The sequence below is a fragment of the Corvus cornix genome, chromosome 7 (genome assembly GCF_000738735.6).
Source record: "Corvus cornix cornix isolate S_Up_H32 chromosome 7, ASM73873v5, whole genome shotgun sequence".
In the NCBI taxonomy this organism is placed as follows: Eukaryota; Metazoa; Chordata; class Aves; order Passeriformes; family Corvidae; genus Corvus; species Corvus cornix.
Genome location: NC_046337.1, coordinates 24,866,098 through 24,881,841, shown reverse-complemented (window position 1 = coordinate 24,881,841; position 15,744 = coordinate 24,866,098). Strand labels below are relative to the sequence as shown.

The window sequence follows — 15,744 nt, the reverse complement described above, 5'->3', positions numbered from 1 at the left end:
CAGTACAAGGAAGGTTGCCGGCTGACGTGACCTCCAGCTTCAGAAAATGGTTTAGCCACTCTGGGGAACAAATGCTCAAACTTCAGACTCTGCAAGCTTTCAGCCATGTATTTGAGAGCTGAGGACAAGGAATTTTAAACGGGACAAGGAGAGGTGGAAATCTCAGTGCTCTATTACAGGTATCTGGGTGTTTGCCACCCTTGCTGACGTATGTTTTGCCTCCAAACTGCTGGAGCTTCTGATTACCCAGCATCCCATCTCTTCCCCAGTCTATTTAAATACAGACATATATGAATTGGTGTGCCTAAACTTAGTTCCAACTGCTTCATACAAAGAGCTTTACAGAAGTTCGTGCTTACCTTGGCAGTTCCAAAGCAATACACTTGCTTCCAAGGGAGCCTTTCTTCTTCTTTGAAAAGGGAGGAAGCATTAAGCAGTCTGTACTGACAAGAGTAAACAGTGGCACAGGCTTAAGCTGGTTTTTAGTATGTTATAGGATGAATGCCTGCTCTGGTCAAGCACCATGCAATGAACACTTACACTTCAGTTGGTCTGTGTTCCCCTGCAGGTCAGCCAGCATCACTAACCTGTCGCTAGATCGGTCGGGGTCACCCATGGTGCCTGCCTACGAGACGTCGGTCAGCCCCCAGGCCACTCGCACTCATATGAAGGCAGAGACCAGCGAGGATGAGCGCAAAATCCTTCTGGTACCTTTCAGGCTTCTCTTTGCCTTGCTCTGTGAAGACGGTGAAGTTTGCCTTCCTTATGTCATGCAGCAAGAGTATTTTGCTGTCTTTTAAGGCTCTTCTCTTACCTGGACCTCTCCTCCAGGTGGAGCAGAGATGGGGAATATTGATGCTGCTTTGGACATTACTATCTCCCCGGAAATAAATCATAGTTTCATGGGGTGTTTGCATACAAATGTTTACAGTTTTAGTCTTGCTAGGTGTGTTATGCAGTGTGGAGTTGGTGTATGATGGCTCTTTGTGAGTTAAACCTGTCATGGTTGCAGCTGTAATGCAGTGACCTGTTTTTGTATTTCTTCAGGTTGAGACTTTCTCTTTCATAGGCCACATAATTGGGAGCTTTAAATGGTTGCTTTGAAATAGTTACACCACAAGGAATAAATTAAAGCTGTTACAGCTTACTGGGCCAAAACATAACTTGGCCCCTTCCTTTGTTTGCAGAATAAGTAAAAGATTTTGTAGAATTTGTAATGACATACTGTTTGAAAGAAAAGTCAATGTGCAATGGTGTTCTGTGTAATCCTATTATCCCTTCCCCACAGGGGCAATGTTGTAGGCTGCAATTACTGTACAAATTTCAGTAAAAAACTGTTTCTCTTCTTGGAGAGAAGGAAAGGGAAGTGTTTCCAACAAAGGAGGCAAAGAAGTTGCAGCAAAGGAAAAGCAGTGTTTTTCACACATTAAAAGATTTGAGATTGCACCCCATTGCCAAGTTAAAATCAGGCTCATTCTGTTTTACCAGGTTCTGCCTGCTGTCAGCAGTATGCATACAAGTGTGCCTGAGGGTGTAGAAACACTAAATCCTGTTTAGTTGCAAAATGTCTTTCCAAGTTGCTCTGTAAATGGATAACCACATGAGGGAGAAACATGTTTAAGGCACGTCTTTATACCACCCTGCTTCATGCAGGTATGTTAATGCAGGAAAAAGGAAATTCAAACCTCTGTGAATGCAACTTGAAGCAATATGTTCAAGTCCCAGTGCATTTCAGCTTCACATTGTTTAATTTTTTGCCCATTTTCTTTCTTGAGGAAGAAGAGGACTGGTAGTATTTTGTTCATGTAAGAGCAGAAGACAGTGTCAATTAATGCAGGATTTTCTATGCATTCCCACTGTTCGTTTAATGCCCTTACCGTGTGGAGTTAACCCTATATCACAAGTTAATTTAAAGCTTAACCTAGTCCATTCAGAAGACTAATGAACTTTGTTCATGAAATAAAGGTAGGGGAGGTTGTACATATGCTGGGATAAGCACATACTTCAGTGAACTAGAGGTCAAAATCCTTGAGTTGAAAGGATTTGCTTTGTTCTGCCAATTTGTTCAGTGTACTGTATTCACTAGTTCAAGACAGCTGAACTGTGGAGACTCCAGTTGCATCAAATTGTGTGATCTTACCATGTTCTGTTACTGATCGATTTGACTCTGTACCTGGTATGGAAGGAGAGCTGCTGATGTTCGTTTTAGGGTGGTACAAAGGCCAGCTAGAACTGAAAGCAGAAAGCCAGTCCAGTGATAAAAGTGGAGCAAAACTTCTGGGCCTCAGGGCACCCTCTGGAAAGTGCAATAATGTGAGTCTGACAGTTAACTGGAAAGCTGAAACCAGTTAAAATTTAGTTAAAGTTCTGTTACACAGAAATAGAACAAATGAGGCATTTGAGAGAGGGAGCTGCAGCATCTCTTCTCCACACCCTGAGGTGGTGTGCTGCTTGCTCAAAATAATCCCAGATTCCAGTTTCCACCTGCAATAATGGCTTGTGCTGTGCTAAGTCAGGGCACATATGGGAAGGCAGAAAGGGCCAGGTGCAGAGAGACAGCTCAGTTTGGGTGGACTACAGCCTACAGAAAAGTTGGCATACATGTTTAACAGGCTCCAAAATAAGTTCTAGGTATAGGCTGAAGTGTTCCAAGTGGTGAGGGGAAGAGAATCACAGATTCAAAAATGGTTAATTGAGTTAGGAGGAATACACATTTTTTTTGTTAGTGGCCAAAGCTACCAGCATCTAAAAAAGCCTTGATAATGGACAATATGAAAACAGATCCTCAATAAGAGATGCTATCCTGGCACTGGGCATTGCTGTGTTAAGTACTTGCTTTATATCTGGTCTTGATATTGGACTAGTGTGTTTCACAATGCCTGGGTTGAGCACAGATAATACAGAAAAATGTTCTTGCCAAGGATGAGTTTTCATTGTCCTCTGTTTGCTCATGTCTCCTGAGTTTAGGAATAGGGTGCAAGAGGGCAGTAGTGAGGGCATAAGTATCTTGCTGGTGGTACAAAATACTGCCACATCAGAGCCCCCTTATCTCTAAGGGTACCCACTTTGTTTTTTTGTTGTTCTGAACTGGATATAAATGGAAGGAAATAAGGAGCTGATTTCGTATGTTTGCTATTTCTGTTTGCACCTTTGCGTAGGTTGTGCAGAATGGCTTAGATTCTGTGCTTGTTTGTGGAGGAATTTTGATCTAGAAGGTGATCTGAAGGCCTGTGTTGATGCCCTTGGAACCAGTGCTAAGATTAGACTGGTAATTAACTTGCACATCTCCCTGTCCAGGACTCAGTCCAGCTGAAAGATCTGTGGAAGAAAATCTGCCATCATAACAGTGGCATGGAATTTCAAGACCATCGCTACTGGCTGCGGACACATCCCAACTGTGTTGTGGGAAAAGAGCTGGTCAACTGGCTCATGAGAAATGGGCACATAACCACAAGGTAATCCTGGTGCTTTAGGACAACAGGTGTCCTCTGTCTGTGTGAGAGGAGGTTGTGAGTTTGAGCTGATATAGGGTACCTGGGACTGCAGAGAGAGGCTTCTTTTCAGAGAGATGAGAGAAAATTCAAATCTCTTCTTTACTGCCTACCAGAGCAGGTCGCATTTTGACTCCACGTGGCTCAAAACAACAGGGCACAGGAGACTGTCCGGTTTGGAAACCAGTATGGGAGGTAGCTTAAGGGACAAATATTACTCACTTGGAGAACAGTGAGAGTATTACAAAGATTGTCCAAAAATGTTCACTGGTACTCCAAAGAGCAAGTCTGCCTCTGGCATCAGAGATCACTAATAGTGTTTGATAGCTACACTAGCTAGTGTTTGATGGCAGACTCTTAATTGTATAGGTGAATATAAACAATCTTGTGTATTTAACTATGTGAAAATGGGATAAAACCGAGACGGTTCTTAAGTGTAGAGCAACAGTCCTCCCTCAGAGATGATCAGTATACATAAGTTAACAATATTGGAGGAGCACAAACAATACATCCTAATCATATGTTGGACACCTCAGCTGAGTTCAGAATACTGGCAGTCTCTTTATTTAGCTCCATGCTTGAGCTAGTACACTGTGCTGCCTCACTGCAGTATTTTAAATAGTGTCGTGTAAACATGGGAATGGAATACTGACAGGTCAAATAGTGCATAGCAAATGACTCGACTCTTTTGTAGTATGCTTGTATCATAAACCATATGTGTTTAGAACAAGACTTAGAAGACCATCTCTGTTCTTATACTTCCAGGGTCCAGGCCATTGCAATAGGACAGGCGCTGGTTGATGGACGTTGGCTGGAATGTGTCAGTCATCATGATCAGCTCTTCAGAGATGAATATGCTCTCTACAGACCGTTGCAGGTAAAAGAAGCAGGAAAGCTGAAAGATGTTCTTCCTGTATTTGACTGCTGACTGGAATCTTTCTAATCCTGTTCTCAACAGCTGTAGTATGTTTTCTAAATCAGGGCTCCTGTACAGAAAATAGAGTGGCCAGGCCTTTTTCCTTAGGGGGTTGAAGGCTGAGGTAGTTTCATTTGCCCAGAAGGCTTTGGGCTGTCCTCTGTGGAGAATGAGTTGTTACCTGTGGTGCTGCCTGAAGTGAAGGAAAGAGTCTTCAGAGGCCAGGCCTCTCATGGTGGACGTCTTCCACCAGAGGCCTCAAGATGGCACAGTCTGTGCTTGTGGCAGCTATGTTGTCATGTGCAGAATTTAGAACCTGTGTGCACTTACTGGTGGTGGAGATACAATGGTGATCTTCTGTTTCAAGATTCCTTTAAAAAAAATTCTAAATGGATATTTTAGGTATATTGTATTGGTAACCTTCTTTTGATCTCCAGAGATGGCAGTAATACCTTAGCCACATGATCCAAGTTTGGGATGGGGTCTTTGTCATACCTCTCAGACAGGACTATTTACCTGAGGGGAAGCAGGAACTAGTGACCAGAGATTCTGTCCTACCATACTTCACTGGAATCAAATGTGCTGAGGGGTAAGAGCTGTCACTGGCCTGAGGGGTTGTATTGGTTTTTTTAGCTTGAACAACATATCTCTGTAGCCTCTCTTAACTGAAAGCATTCAGTTGAGAGTCTTTCATGTTCTGCAGCTTCTTAGAATGAGGAATGGCTCAGCTGTCCCATGGGCTTCAGTTAGAAAGCTTAGAGCCATTAGCATTTGTCTTCCTCATGCATTTCAGCTCTTGGACACAGTCATATGGCTTCCATTGAGATTGCTCTGGGGTTCATCTGGTACCTCAGCTAGTCAGCTCTCTCAGTTCCCTGGTAAAAGCTTGCCCTTAACTAGCAAGTGCTTATGCATCCCTATTTGTAACTATTTGTAAGGTGCCTATATTATTATATGTTTAAAGCCAATTCTTGTTCTAATCAACTGAAAGCACTGTCTGATCTCCATTCTTCTGGACAAGAGTTAGGAGAAGTGGTGGTGTTGACTCAGTTGCTTGCTGCACTCACTGTAGCCAAAGGCAAGATAATGATAACTTCATTTTGAGGTACCTGGAGGCATCAGGATGGCTGATAGAAATTACTTAGATACTCTCCAGGTATCTCAAGACTGGCAATCTGGCCAGTCTTTGCTTTGACACAGTAGGCCCAGCTAGAGCCCATCTTGGATTGAAACTCTTGGGCCTACGTTGGTCAGTCAAAGAATTGCTCCAGTAACTTAGAAACAGGCTCCACCAAAAGCTGCGTGTGTTGGTTTCTGGGCAAAGGATACAGCTGTCATCTACCCTGGCTGGAGAAAGCAAGCTTTCAAAGCTGCTTAATTGGATGTGATGACAATGTGAAAATTGTGCTGTATAATAAACTTGTCTTTACTACCACTTAGTCACAACTTGTTTAGAAGCAGAGTGTAGACAAAGACTAAGCATCTGGGGATTGTAAACATTTGTTTCTTGTCCCATAGAGTTCCTACTTCATGCTAAAGGGGTGACTCTGTGACTAACTTGGCTCAGCGCACTGAGAGTATCCTCTGATTTTTAAAATGCCTGACCTGCATTTGTAGTAGGCTGCTTAATATTTCAGCAGAGCTGCATTTTAATAACTTTTTTCCCTTCCTTGTCTTCTAGAGCACAGAGTTCTCAGAAACCCCATCTCCAGACAGTGACTCTGTGAACTCTGTAGAGGGCCACTCCGAGCCATCCTGGTTCAAAGACATCAAGTTTGATGACAGTGACACAGAGCAGATTGCTGATGAAGGGGAAGACAACTTAGCTAGTAAGTTTCACCTGAGTCTTGTTCTCACTCTGCCTTCTTCCCTGTTGTCTCCGGTCTTTCAGGACTTAGTAGTTTAACTGTGTCTTGCTTTATTTGTGCGTTTCTGTGTGCGTGCTTGGGGCTGTAGGGATCTAAGAAAGCTATAGCCTGTCTAGTCTTCCAGTTTCTCACAATGGATACAGTATTTTGAATTTAGTGGAACTGGTAAAGCTTCATACTTCTAATGAAGGAAAAGCATGTAAATTGCTGCCTTCTGTTTCTCAAGCAGACTTCTGCTTGATTTGGGCCCTATAGTAGTGCACTAAAGAATGTCCAGTAAGTCAGCATGCGTACATGAAGACAAGATTAGAATTATGAAAATACTGTATTCCTGTATTATTGCACACTGGTCTTTATGTATTAAAGACAATTTTTCTCCTCTCTGGTACCCTCATAATACCCATTTGAACCCTTCTCCTCCCTGTATCTTCACCCTCACCCCACACTAAAAGACTCCGCCAGCCCTAGCAAGCGCACTTCAGTCAGCAGCTTCCAGTCCACAATGGACAGTGATTCAGCCGCCTCCATCAGCCTGAACGTGGAGCTGGACAACGTGAACTTCCATATCAAGAAGCACTCCAAGTACCCACATGTGCCCCCTCACCCTGCCGACCAAAAAGGTATGAGGTAGTCACCAGCTGGAGTTGCACATGATGGAGAGCTGGCCCTAATATTACTGACCTATTTGGACACTACTTAGGTAGCTGTCCTTCAGAGGGGAAAATATGATATTTAACTGGCACTTGCTTGCAGTTTTGATGTGCTCACCTCTGAGGAGGCTCAATAGACCTGCCGAAATGCCTTCTCTGCAGAGTGTGTAACTTCCCCTGTGACTTTCTCTTTGCCATTGAAGCAAAGTCTCTTGCCCATGCATAATAGGCAGATCCACATATATGTTCTGGCTAACTGGGGTGGAAAAATAATCCACACATAAACCAGTTTGATAGGTGACTCTACAGTTTGAGATGGAATTTAAAAAAGCAAGTAAGAAATAAAACCCCAGAGAACAAAAGAACAAGATTAACTTGAAAGAGTGCTGTGCTGACTTAAAATTGTACCTTAATAAGCATACATTTTACAGAAGAATTTTTCTGATAAACTATAAGCTTGCATACAGATTGTGTAAGGCCTAACTTCATCCATATACATATCATTTGTTCAAAAGAGATCATCCATCTAAGTGAAGTAGGAAGAAATCAAATACTTGGTGTTGAAGACTGCTTTTGAAAGGATTGTCCCCTAAAGAAGTACTAAATTGAAAGAGTCTATAAGCAACATCCTTATGGAAGAAATAATGTGCCTGCATGTTGACAACTGCAGTCTCTAAATGATTCCACTGGCTTGGGTCTACTATGTTTTAGTTGCTTTACGCATTGGGTAGCAGTTGATGTCTTTGCTCTGCTTCCTTACATAAGGTTACATCAGCTTTGTAGACTTGTATCTTTGGCTGCTTCTAAGTAGTTTCTTAATTAATGTTTCACCCCACCCTTTGAGTGTTCCTGACTGTAAAAGATGATCCAGTGTTAAATAGTTTGTACCCCTGATTAATTCATTCTTCTGTAAAGTCTAGCCGATCTCATGTGTTGCTCTGAATCAGAATGGAACAGTAGCCATAAGCTTGCATACAGATTACATATTCTGAAACTGAAATGGTCACTGAAGACAGTGAGGTAGAAGAAGGCGTCACAGCTGACTTTCCTTGTGTGTTAGACGTGCGGACAGAGTGAGACAGATTATTGATGCCTACTGTAGTCACCTTTTTTATTTGCTAAAAATATGCCTAGAAGGAAGGAAATCTAACTGCTTTTTTTCCCCCAAAGAGACAAGCAGAACAGTTTCAAAAGTTTGAGTTGATGTCAGATGATCCAAAACTGAGAATGGGTTGTCAGCACTACTGACACCAGCTCATTGTTGGTTCCTTTCGTTTCCAGCTGATGCTCTAATCAAATGAAAAGCTAATGCATCTACAGGGAGGGAAAGCTGTGGAGAGGAAGATATACCAATGAATTCCTTTTAGGAAGGAAGGGTGCTGGATTAAGTGAGCTTGAAACAGGCCCAGGTGTGCTGCAGTATCCTGTGAATTTACAGCTGTAGCAGGTTTATCTTTATCAGTGTGTGATGGCAGTAAAGCAGGTAGTAGTTGGGTTGGCTGTGGCAAGTGTTAAAAGGACTTGCAGAGTGTTTGTCCTGGTTTCAGACGTATCTCAGTCTTTGTTCCTTTATACAAGGAGCAGTAGATCATGAAGGGGAAATGTAAGAGAGCCTCTCTCTCTTGGAAACTGTTGACCAAATCAAAGCTGCTCAGAGCCAGAACTCTTGTGACTCCTTGTGACAAAGCTCTTGTGAGAAAGTTCTTAATAATGGAGAGCTCAGAGAAGATCAGCAGAAAAGGCAAGTGGTGAGGGGACTGAAAGGAGAAGGACTTCTGCCTTTGAGTTATGTGTATTGGCAGCACTTGGCTGTCTTTGGTGGATCTCTACTGGTGTTTGTTATATATTCCTGAAATATGTGGCCTCTTAACCAGGTTATTCTGTAGGAGTGTAATTGTTAGTAGAAAACTGGTAACAATTTCTTCCAAGAGAATGGATTTCCCTTGAGGGGATGGTATCAGTAGTAGGCCCAGAACTGGGATAGGGTGGAATTGTGTCATAAAAGTACATCATGGATAGGTAGGTATCCTGCAGTTTTTTGAAAAATTTGTATCTGCAAATACAGAAGAGGTAGTGTACCTTTTTTTTTTTCCCTTTTTTTTTTTTTTTTTTTTTTTTTATAATTCCTGCCATGAGAATCTCTAGAGCAAAGACCTAACCACGGAGCAACAAGTTAAAATGAATAACAATATCCTGAATAGCAAGAAACACTTCTTCATGTAGGCAGATTGAGACTTTGTGGGCAGTGAGGAGGGGAAAAAACACTACAGAGAATGCTGCAGTGCCTAGGGTAGTGAAATATGTTACTTCTAAAACTTTGTTCTGGAAATGTTATAATCAGAGACTTTATTATATAGAGTTAATATTAAGATTTTCACTTTGTTTTTCTGGCTATATTCAACAAAAGATGCTGTCTAAGATGTTGGAGTATCACAACGATTAGATGGCCAAAACTGGATAGTTAAGCATTTGTGTAAAATGGGTGGCTGTTTTAAGAACAGGGTTCTGTAGTTAATCAGTGACATGAGGTGTTTGCTGCTGTCAGTGTCAGTAACTTCCCTATGACTGTTGTGGACACACTTACTTGGCTTGATTGTGTTGGAGTTCTCTTGTCCTTAGACTCGGTAACAGTGACTTGACTTTCTTTGAAATAATGAAGTGAAACTGAAAATGCCACCTTCCTTTTGAAACTTGTAGTTCAGTTTCCTTAGGACTGTGTAAATTCCAGTCATTTCATTGTGGGGAGGACTGATGATAGAAAACATCAAGTGTTGGAAGTGCAGGTCGTGGGTTTCTCAAATGATTAAGGGATACGCAATTTCCCAGAGCAACAGAGGTCAGCTGCTTTGAAGCAAGGGCGGGTGATGTATCCACCCACTGTGTTCTAGAGCAGAGTGGTTTGTGTATAGTGTAATGGCAGAACTTCTTGTGGTGTTACAGGCTGACTAATGTCTGGTGTGTTTCCATGAAATTTGGGTGACTCCAAGTTAGCTGAGAATAGTGACTCATTTATAGTATCATCTGCCTAAAGACATACTATGTATCAGAAGGGGAAACAAAGTAAGATTGCTTTCTGCATTTAAATTGGGGCAAGAGATTACATGACAAATTTTATATATGGGGTTTGGTTGCTGTTTTTAAAGAGATACAGTTAACAATATGGGAAATTCTATTTTATAAATGTCTTTCTAGCCAGGTATCCTTGATCATGGTAGCGGGTATTTTGGGTAGTTTTTGATGCCTGCATGTAGTTAGGAGGGGGAAAGAGAAGATTATTTCAGTGACCATATACAGTTCCTTTTCAGTATTGCTTGCCAAGGTTTAGTGTGCTGTTGCCAGGAGCCTTTTGGTTCTTCTTTTGAGAAGGTGCCTGACTTGTCAGGTTATAAAATAAGCTACAGGAACATTTCCCCATTGCCCTTCCTCGTTTTGTGGAGCATGATGCATGTAGGGATGACGTGAGGTAAGAAATGTGCATGTTAGCCACTCTAAGCCATCTCAGACTCACACCTACGAGTGTGTTATCTGTCTGGGCTAAGAAGAGGTGTTGTATCTTAGATTGTCAGGAACTTCCCCTGGGAACCAATCAGAAGTGAAGTTATGGGAGCTGAAGTTGTATTGAAAAGAATAATAGAGTAGTTTGGGTTGGAAGGGACCTTACAGATCATCTAGTAATCTAGAACATAGATCATTACAAATCTAGAATTGGCTTGCAGGTGCTACCTGTGTCTTTGTCCAGAGCATAAGATTAGGTTTCAGGTGGGGATAACTTGTGCTTTGGCTGTGCCAGACCTAATTAGAGTGTGTTTACAGTAAGAGGTGCTGCCCTGAGGCTGTTACAAGATGGAGAGGGATGGAGGTGCCAGTATACATGCTCTTGTGTAGGTAGAGCATGACATGACTTTCTCTACGTAGTCAGTGGGTGAATGAATGCTGAGAGTGAGCCAGCAGTAGTTTATTGTAATGCTAAACTCTTAAACTAAGCAAGAGATGGAATTAATCTCAAATAACCAGGAATCTACAAAGGAGGCTTGTAACTTCTCTTTGGTACACTTCTCCTCTATTGAGTATCTATTTGCAAACAAGCTCAGATATTTAAAATGGTGGTATTTAAAATCACGAGTGCTGCTGTTCAGAGTCTTGTGATTGTTTATGTCCTGTCAGCTTTCTGTTGCTTTCTGTTGGTGTCTGAAAGCAGCCTGGCTTTGCATTCTGTTTGTGATGAGTCTGGAGCATTGTCAGGAAAGATGATAAAGGGTTGGCTTTGAACTTCAGGTAGTCGTGCTGTATAAGTAGTTGGGCTGCTGCTCTTCTCACTGTAGAATCCCTTTATATATCTATCTGTATATATATCTTATGTATCTGTAAGTAAGGAGCCAACTAAAGGCACAACAAGCTAATGGCTTCTGGAGAAAACAAGCTTTTTGTACCCAGTCAGGATGAAAAATCAAGATCTGGCAAGCTAGATGAGGGTAGTAGGTGGAACTTGCTTCTGTTTCACAGATATCACAGAATGCTCTGAGTTGGAAGGGACCCATCAAATCCAACTCTTTAAGTGAATGGCCCATACAGGGATTGAATCCACAACCTTGGCATTATTAGCACCAGGCTCTAACTATATTTCCCACATGTAAAGTGATCTATCTCTTGCTCTGCTTTATTTCTGGGTATCCGTCTCTGTCAGCATTCCTCAAAACACTTTGGACTGTTCCAGACTTGAGACTTTCAGCTCTTGAAAGGCAGGCTGTCTTGTTTTTCTTCCACTGTGTAAGATAAACCTTATGGCTGGTCTCTCCCTCAGTCTGAGATGGTCCAATGGAGTGGGAGACCAAAGTGGTTTCTGAAGCTGCATTTTTAGACATGAGTGAGGAGGCCATTCCCATGATATCTGATCACATGTTAACACCTTTGTATTCAGGTGTAGAAGGGGGTGGTCTCTGTCAATTGGAAAGATACAATCTTAGTTCAGTCTTTGCTCATGTCTACTTTGTTGTGTTTCTTCACATTAATAAGCAGTATTTTCTTGTCATCGTAGAATTTTTTGATAGAGCAAGAATGAGAGGATATTCTTGTCTTAACCACTCATCAAGCTGTTGCTAAATTGGTGACTAAACACTTAGATGAGTAATGCTGCTTCTTCTGGTGTGGGCGTGTACATTGTAATTATATGGGCACACCAGTGTAACCTGTCTTTTTTTTTTTTTGTCTCCACCTATATCCCTCTTCTCTTTCCTTTCAGAGTACTTGAATCCTGAAAACGGAGGGCAGCAGATGTACTCTATAAGTGACGCTTTTATTAAAGGTAAGGAAAAACTTCAAATGCTGCCGTTGTGTCTGTTTTTAATACAATGATGGAAACTCCTTAATACTCCTTTAATAGAGCATTGACACTTTAAAAAATTTACTCGACTGTAAATCTGAAATCATTTGTGGCAAAACTGGTGTATAAACTATACTTTGACTTTTTTGAATGCCCTTTCAAGCTTAAATTTCTTTCACTTCTCAGATTTCTGCATTCAAAAATACTCAAAGAAAAGATTTTACTTTTTTTAAAAAACAAGTGTAAGTGGCAAGTCTGTTCACAGTTTCTCCACCAACAAATTATGTAACTGATTTTTAACTTCCTGTGCAAGCAAATGAAGATGTGATACAATTAACTGCACTGCTTCTACAGAGTAGCTTAAAGCTTCTTCTCTTAAATCTTTCTGGGTTTCTTGTCATCACCACCATCATCACTACTACTTCTGAAATGAAAGCCCATTACATGCGCTTACAAGTTTTTAAACCCTCGTGCTTTCCATACCATGGCAAGATGCACTTGTGGGCTTTTTTTCTTCCCAATTAACGCTGTTGATTTTGGCGAGCTTGTAAGAGGAGGAGGTAAGGGGGAAACCTCAATGTCTGTATAGCCTGAAAAATCAAGTCTTGGGTTAAACTGATGTTTAGTTTTTAACTGAGCTTTTGCAGAAGAAAGGGGGAAATCAATGTAGCTTCTATTAATCATCTACACAGCTAATTTTGTGTGTGGAGCATCTGGAAGAAGTTAACTATTGTTTTTTTTTTTTCAGTAGTTCTCCTTGGATTACTATTGTCTAAAGATTTTGCTTAACACTAAGAAGTTTTAAGCTTCAGCTCTGAAGGCTTACATACTTGCTTGATAGAAACTTATTCACTACTAGGATAAATGACTTACAATATAGTCACCCATTATGTCAATGTGGAAGTTTATAGCTTGCCTCTATAATATCATAATAACTGTGCAGGAAATAACCTAGTAACTCTTTCAAAGCATGGAAGACTGTGCTGAAATAACCTCTAATTTTGGTACTGCAAAACAGAGAACAGTTCTAAGGAGTTACTACACAGTATAGTGATGGAAAGTGTAATTATATGGGCACACCTCCTCAAACTGAGAACCATGGAATCTACCTTAAACTCAGTATTTCAGGAGGCTTAGGCTCATGTCTTAGTAAATTCTTTCCTTTTCAAAGTAGCCTTTCAGAAAGACACAAGCAGTCAAATGTGACCTTATATTAGCAAGGTTTGTTTGTTTCTTGCAGAGTCATTGTTCAACAGGAGGGTGGAGGAGAAGTCCAAAGAACTCTTATTCACACCCCTAGGCTGGCACCACAGCAATCTGGATCTGCTGAGAGAAGAGAATGGGGAGAAACAAGCCATGGAAAGGCTGCTGTAAGAAATGTAGAAAAAGGAATTTGTCTATCTTGAGTAACAATTTCTGAAGCCCCTCTATTCCACCAACTTTCAGTGGGGCTTGAGCTACAGTAGGCAATACAAGGAACTCATTTGCATTAAGAATGCAGAATTTTTACAGTATATATTGGTTAGTTTTTTTTATCTTGTGATGTTTATATATTGAGTATGGGACCAGAGCTGGCTGCAGAACATTCTAGGCAGCTGTTCCTTCAGAGGACTTCTGTATTGTAAATGTTAAGAAATTTGCTTCTGAATGACTTCAGCCAATCACTGCACTATATAATTTTTTTTTTGATGAGAGGTGTATTTATTTTGCCTTCTTTACAGGTCTGCTAATCACAATCACATGATGGCACTGCTTCAGCAGCTTCTATACAATGAGTCCCTGTCACTGTCCTGGAGGGATATTATTGTACCCGTGGTCTGCCAGGTCGTTCAAACAGTACGGCCTGATGTCAAGAAGAGAGATGATGACATGGATATCCGCCAGTTTGTCCACATCAAAAAAGTAAGTTTCAAGCAGTGGATGTAGGGAAACAAAAGGGTGTAGCTGTTGGCAGCACCCCTTGTTTGAAGAGAATAGTCCCTTGCCCACTGCCCCCAGCATATTCAGCAGTGTAGCTGGCTGACTTGGCCTTTGGGTAAGGTGGGGTTCTAGAAAAAGTTGCACAGAGGGAACTTGGCATTCTCTGAAAGGTGCTTTAATGCCCTGGGGCTGATGTCTTCTTTCAGGCTGTTGGCTGCAGAAGGTAGCAAAGAGTAACACCTCTGTAATGACTTGCTTCATTTTTTGGTTTCTGCTGGTTTTGTGCTTGAATTGGACATGTACCAAATGCTGGATAAGTAGCTTGCAGGACATGGTGCAGCAATCTGTTGCCCTGTACCCACCCATTATGGAGGATTCAACTCCTCCCATGCCAAGTACAATGACTTTCTTCCAGAGGGAAACTTAATTGTAATGGAATGGTGTATCCAGTTCTGCCAGATGGCCCAGTGTTGACATCGTTGAACTGTAAGTCTGGAGTTCTGGCATGCAAACTTTCTTCTGAGAATCTGATGTGAAAATGACGTCCAAGGAGCTAGTGTGACTGAGGACTGAAGATTTGGGCTTAGTTTGCTTTGGCCAAATTCGCCTCAGCAGTACTCTTGTTTGAAAGCCCTGTAAGATTTGATGAGAACCTTGTGATTCTGGTGGTAGTTCTGTGGCATCTCTTCAGGCAGCATCACTTGTTCCTGCTTCTCCTGAAACTCCAGTTCAAAGAGCAGTTGTTGAGAGGTGAAAGCTCTTCATAGCTGTCTGCTGTTTTCACATGCTGGTAATACAAATATCCTCTGAAACATGTTACTCAGAAACCTGTTTCATGTTGTTTATTATTCATGGGATCGCCTCTGACTGCAGGCACACCAGTCAACTGTTTGATGTGTTCAGTTGGTAGTTAGAAGGTTTTTTGGTTTTCTTTCTTTATTTATTTTTTTTCTTCCCTTTCTTTACAATTAGCTTGTTGTTAATAGAAATGGCATGTGCAAAGGTATATGCTCCTCATGGCCTGTCAAAATTAGGTTCTCTTGTGCTCTGGAGTATACTGGTTTAACAAATAAGCGTCTCTTGGGAGGGGTATAGAAATCCTAGAGCTCAGTACTTGTTTTCATGTTGTCCTAAGTTTGTCAGGCTTTAAAGGGAAATCCTTATGTGTCCAGTGTGACTGTATCTGATCTTTCATCTGATAATTGAGGATGTAGCTGAAGCTTGCACATCCCCTACAATAGGTATTCTGTGTATTAGCTTTACTGCACTAGAGTATGTGGGAGTGTATGACAGTTCTAAAAATGTTCTTTGCTTTGTTAGATCCCTGGTGGAAAGAAATTTGACTCCATGGTGGTGAATGGATTTGTTTGCACTAAGAATGTTGCACACAAGAAGGTAATGCAGCTTGATTAATCTTAACTGTAGTGCATGCTGTGGAAACAAGGGTGCTCTGACTTGCTTTTTGTGTCAGGAAGCTTCTCTTTCCACTTAGGAGGTTTGTGAGCTTTCTCTGCTTTGATCCCCCAGACAAGAATAGCTTTCAAAGCATTTCTTTTCCAAGCTGTTTTGTTTTCTAGCC

At 41.4% G+C, this 15,744-nt stretch overlaps 1 protein-coding gene across 7 annotated transcripts in view; it reads left to right on the top strand.

Moving 5' to 3' along the window:
* The window catches only part of PIKFYVE (phosphoinositide kinase, FYVE-type zinc finger containing), a 66,278-nt gene that overhangs the window by 19,745 nt on the left and 30,789 nt on the right, over positions 1-15,744 (top strand). For 6 of the 7 annotated variants that reach the window (XM_039554889.1, XM_039554886.1, XM_039554888.1 and 3 more), the window contains 9 exons: positions 569-707; positions 3,298-3,455; positions 4,257-4,368; positions 6,089-6,236; positions 6,728-6,895; positions 12,165-12,227; positions 13,486-13,615; positions 13,967-14,147; positions 15,486-15,560. In XM_039554889.1, coding sequence (XP_039410823.1) covers positions 569-707; positions 3,298-3,455; positions 4,257-4,368; positions 6,089-6,236; positions 6,728-6,895; positions 12,165-12,227; positions 13,486-13,615; positions 13,967-14,147; positions 15,486-15,560 — 1,174 coding nt within the window. The remainder of the gene's footprint in view (positions 1-568; positions 708-3,297; positions 3,456-4,256; positions 4,369-6,088; positions 6,237-6,727; positions 6,896-12,164; positions 12,228-13,485; positions 13,616-13,966; positions 14,148-15,485; positions 15,561-15,744) is intronic. The other variant, XM_039554887.1, reaches the window with a different exon arrangement.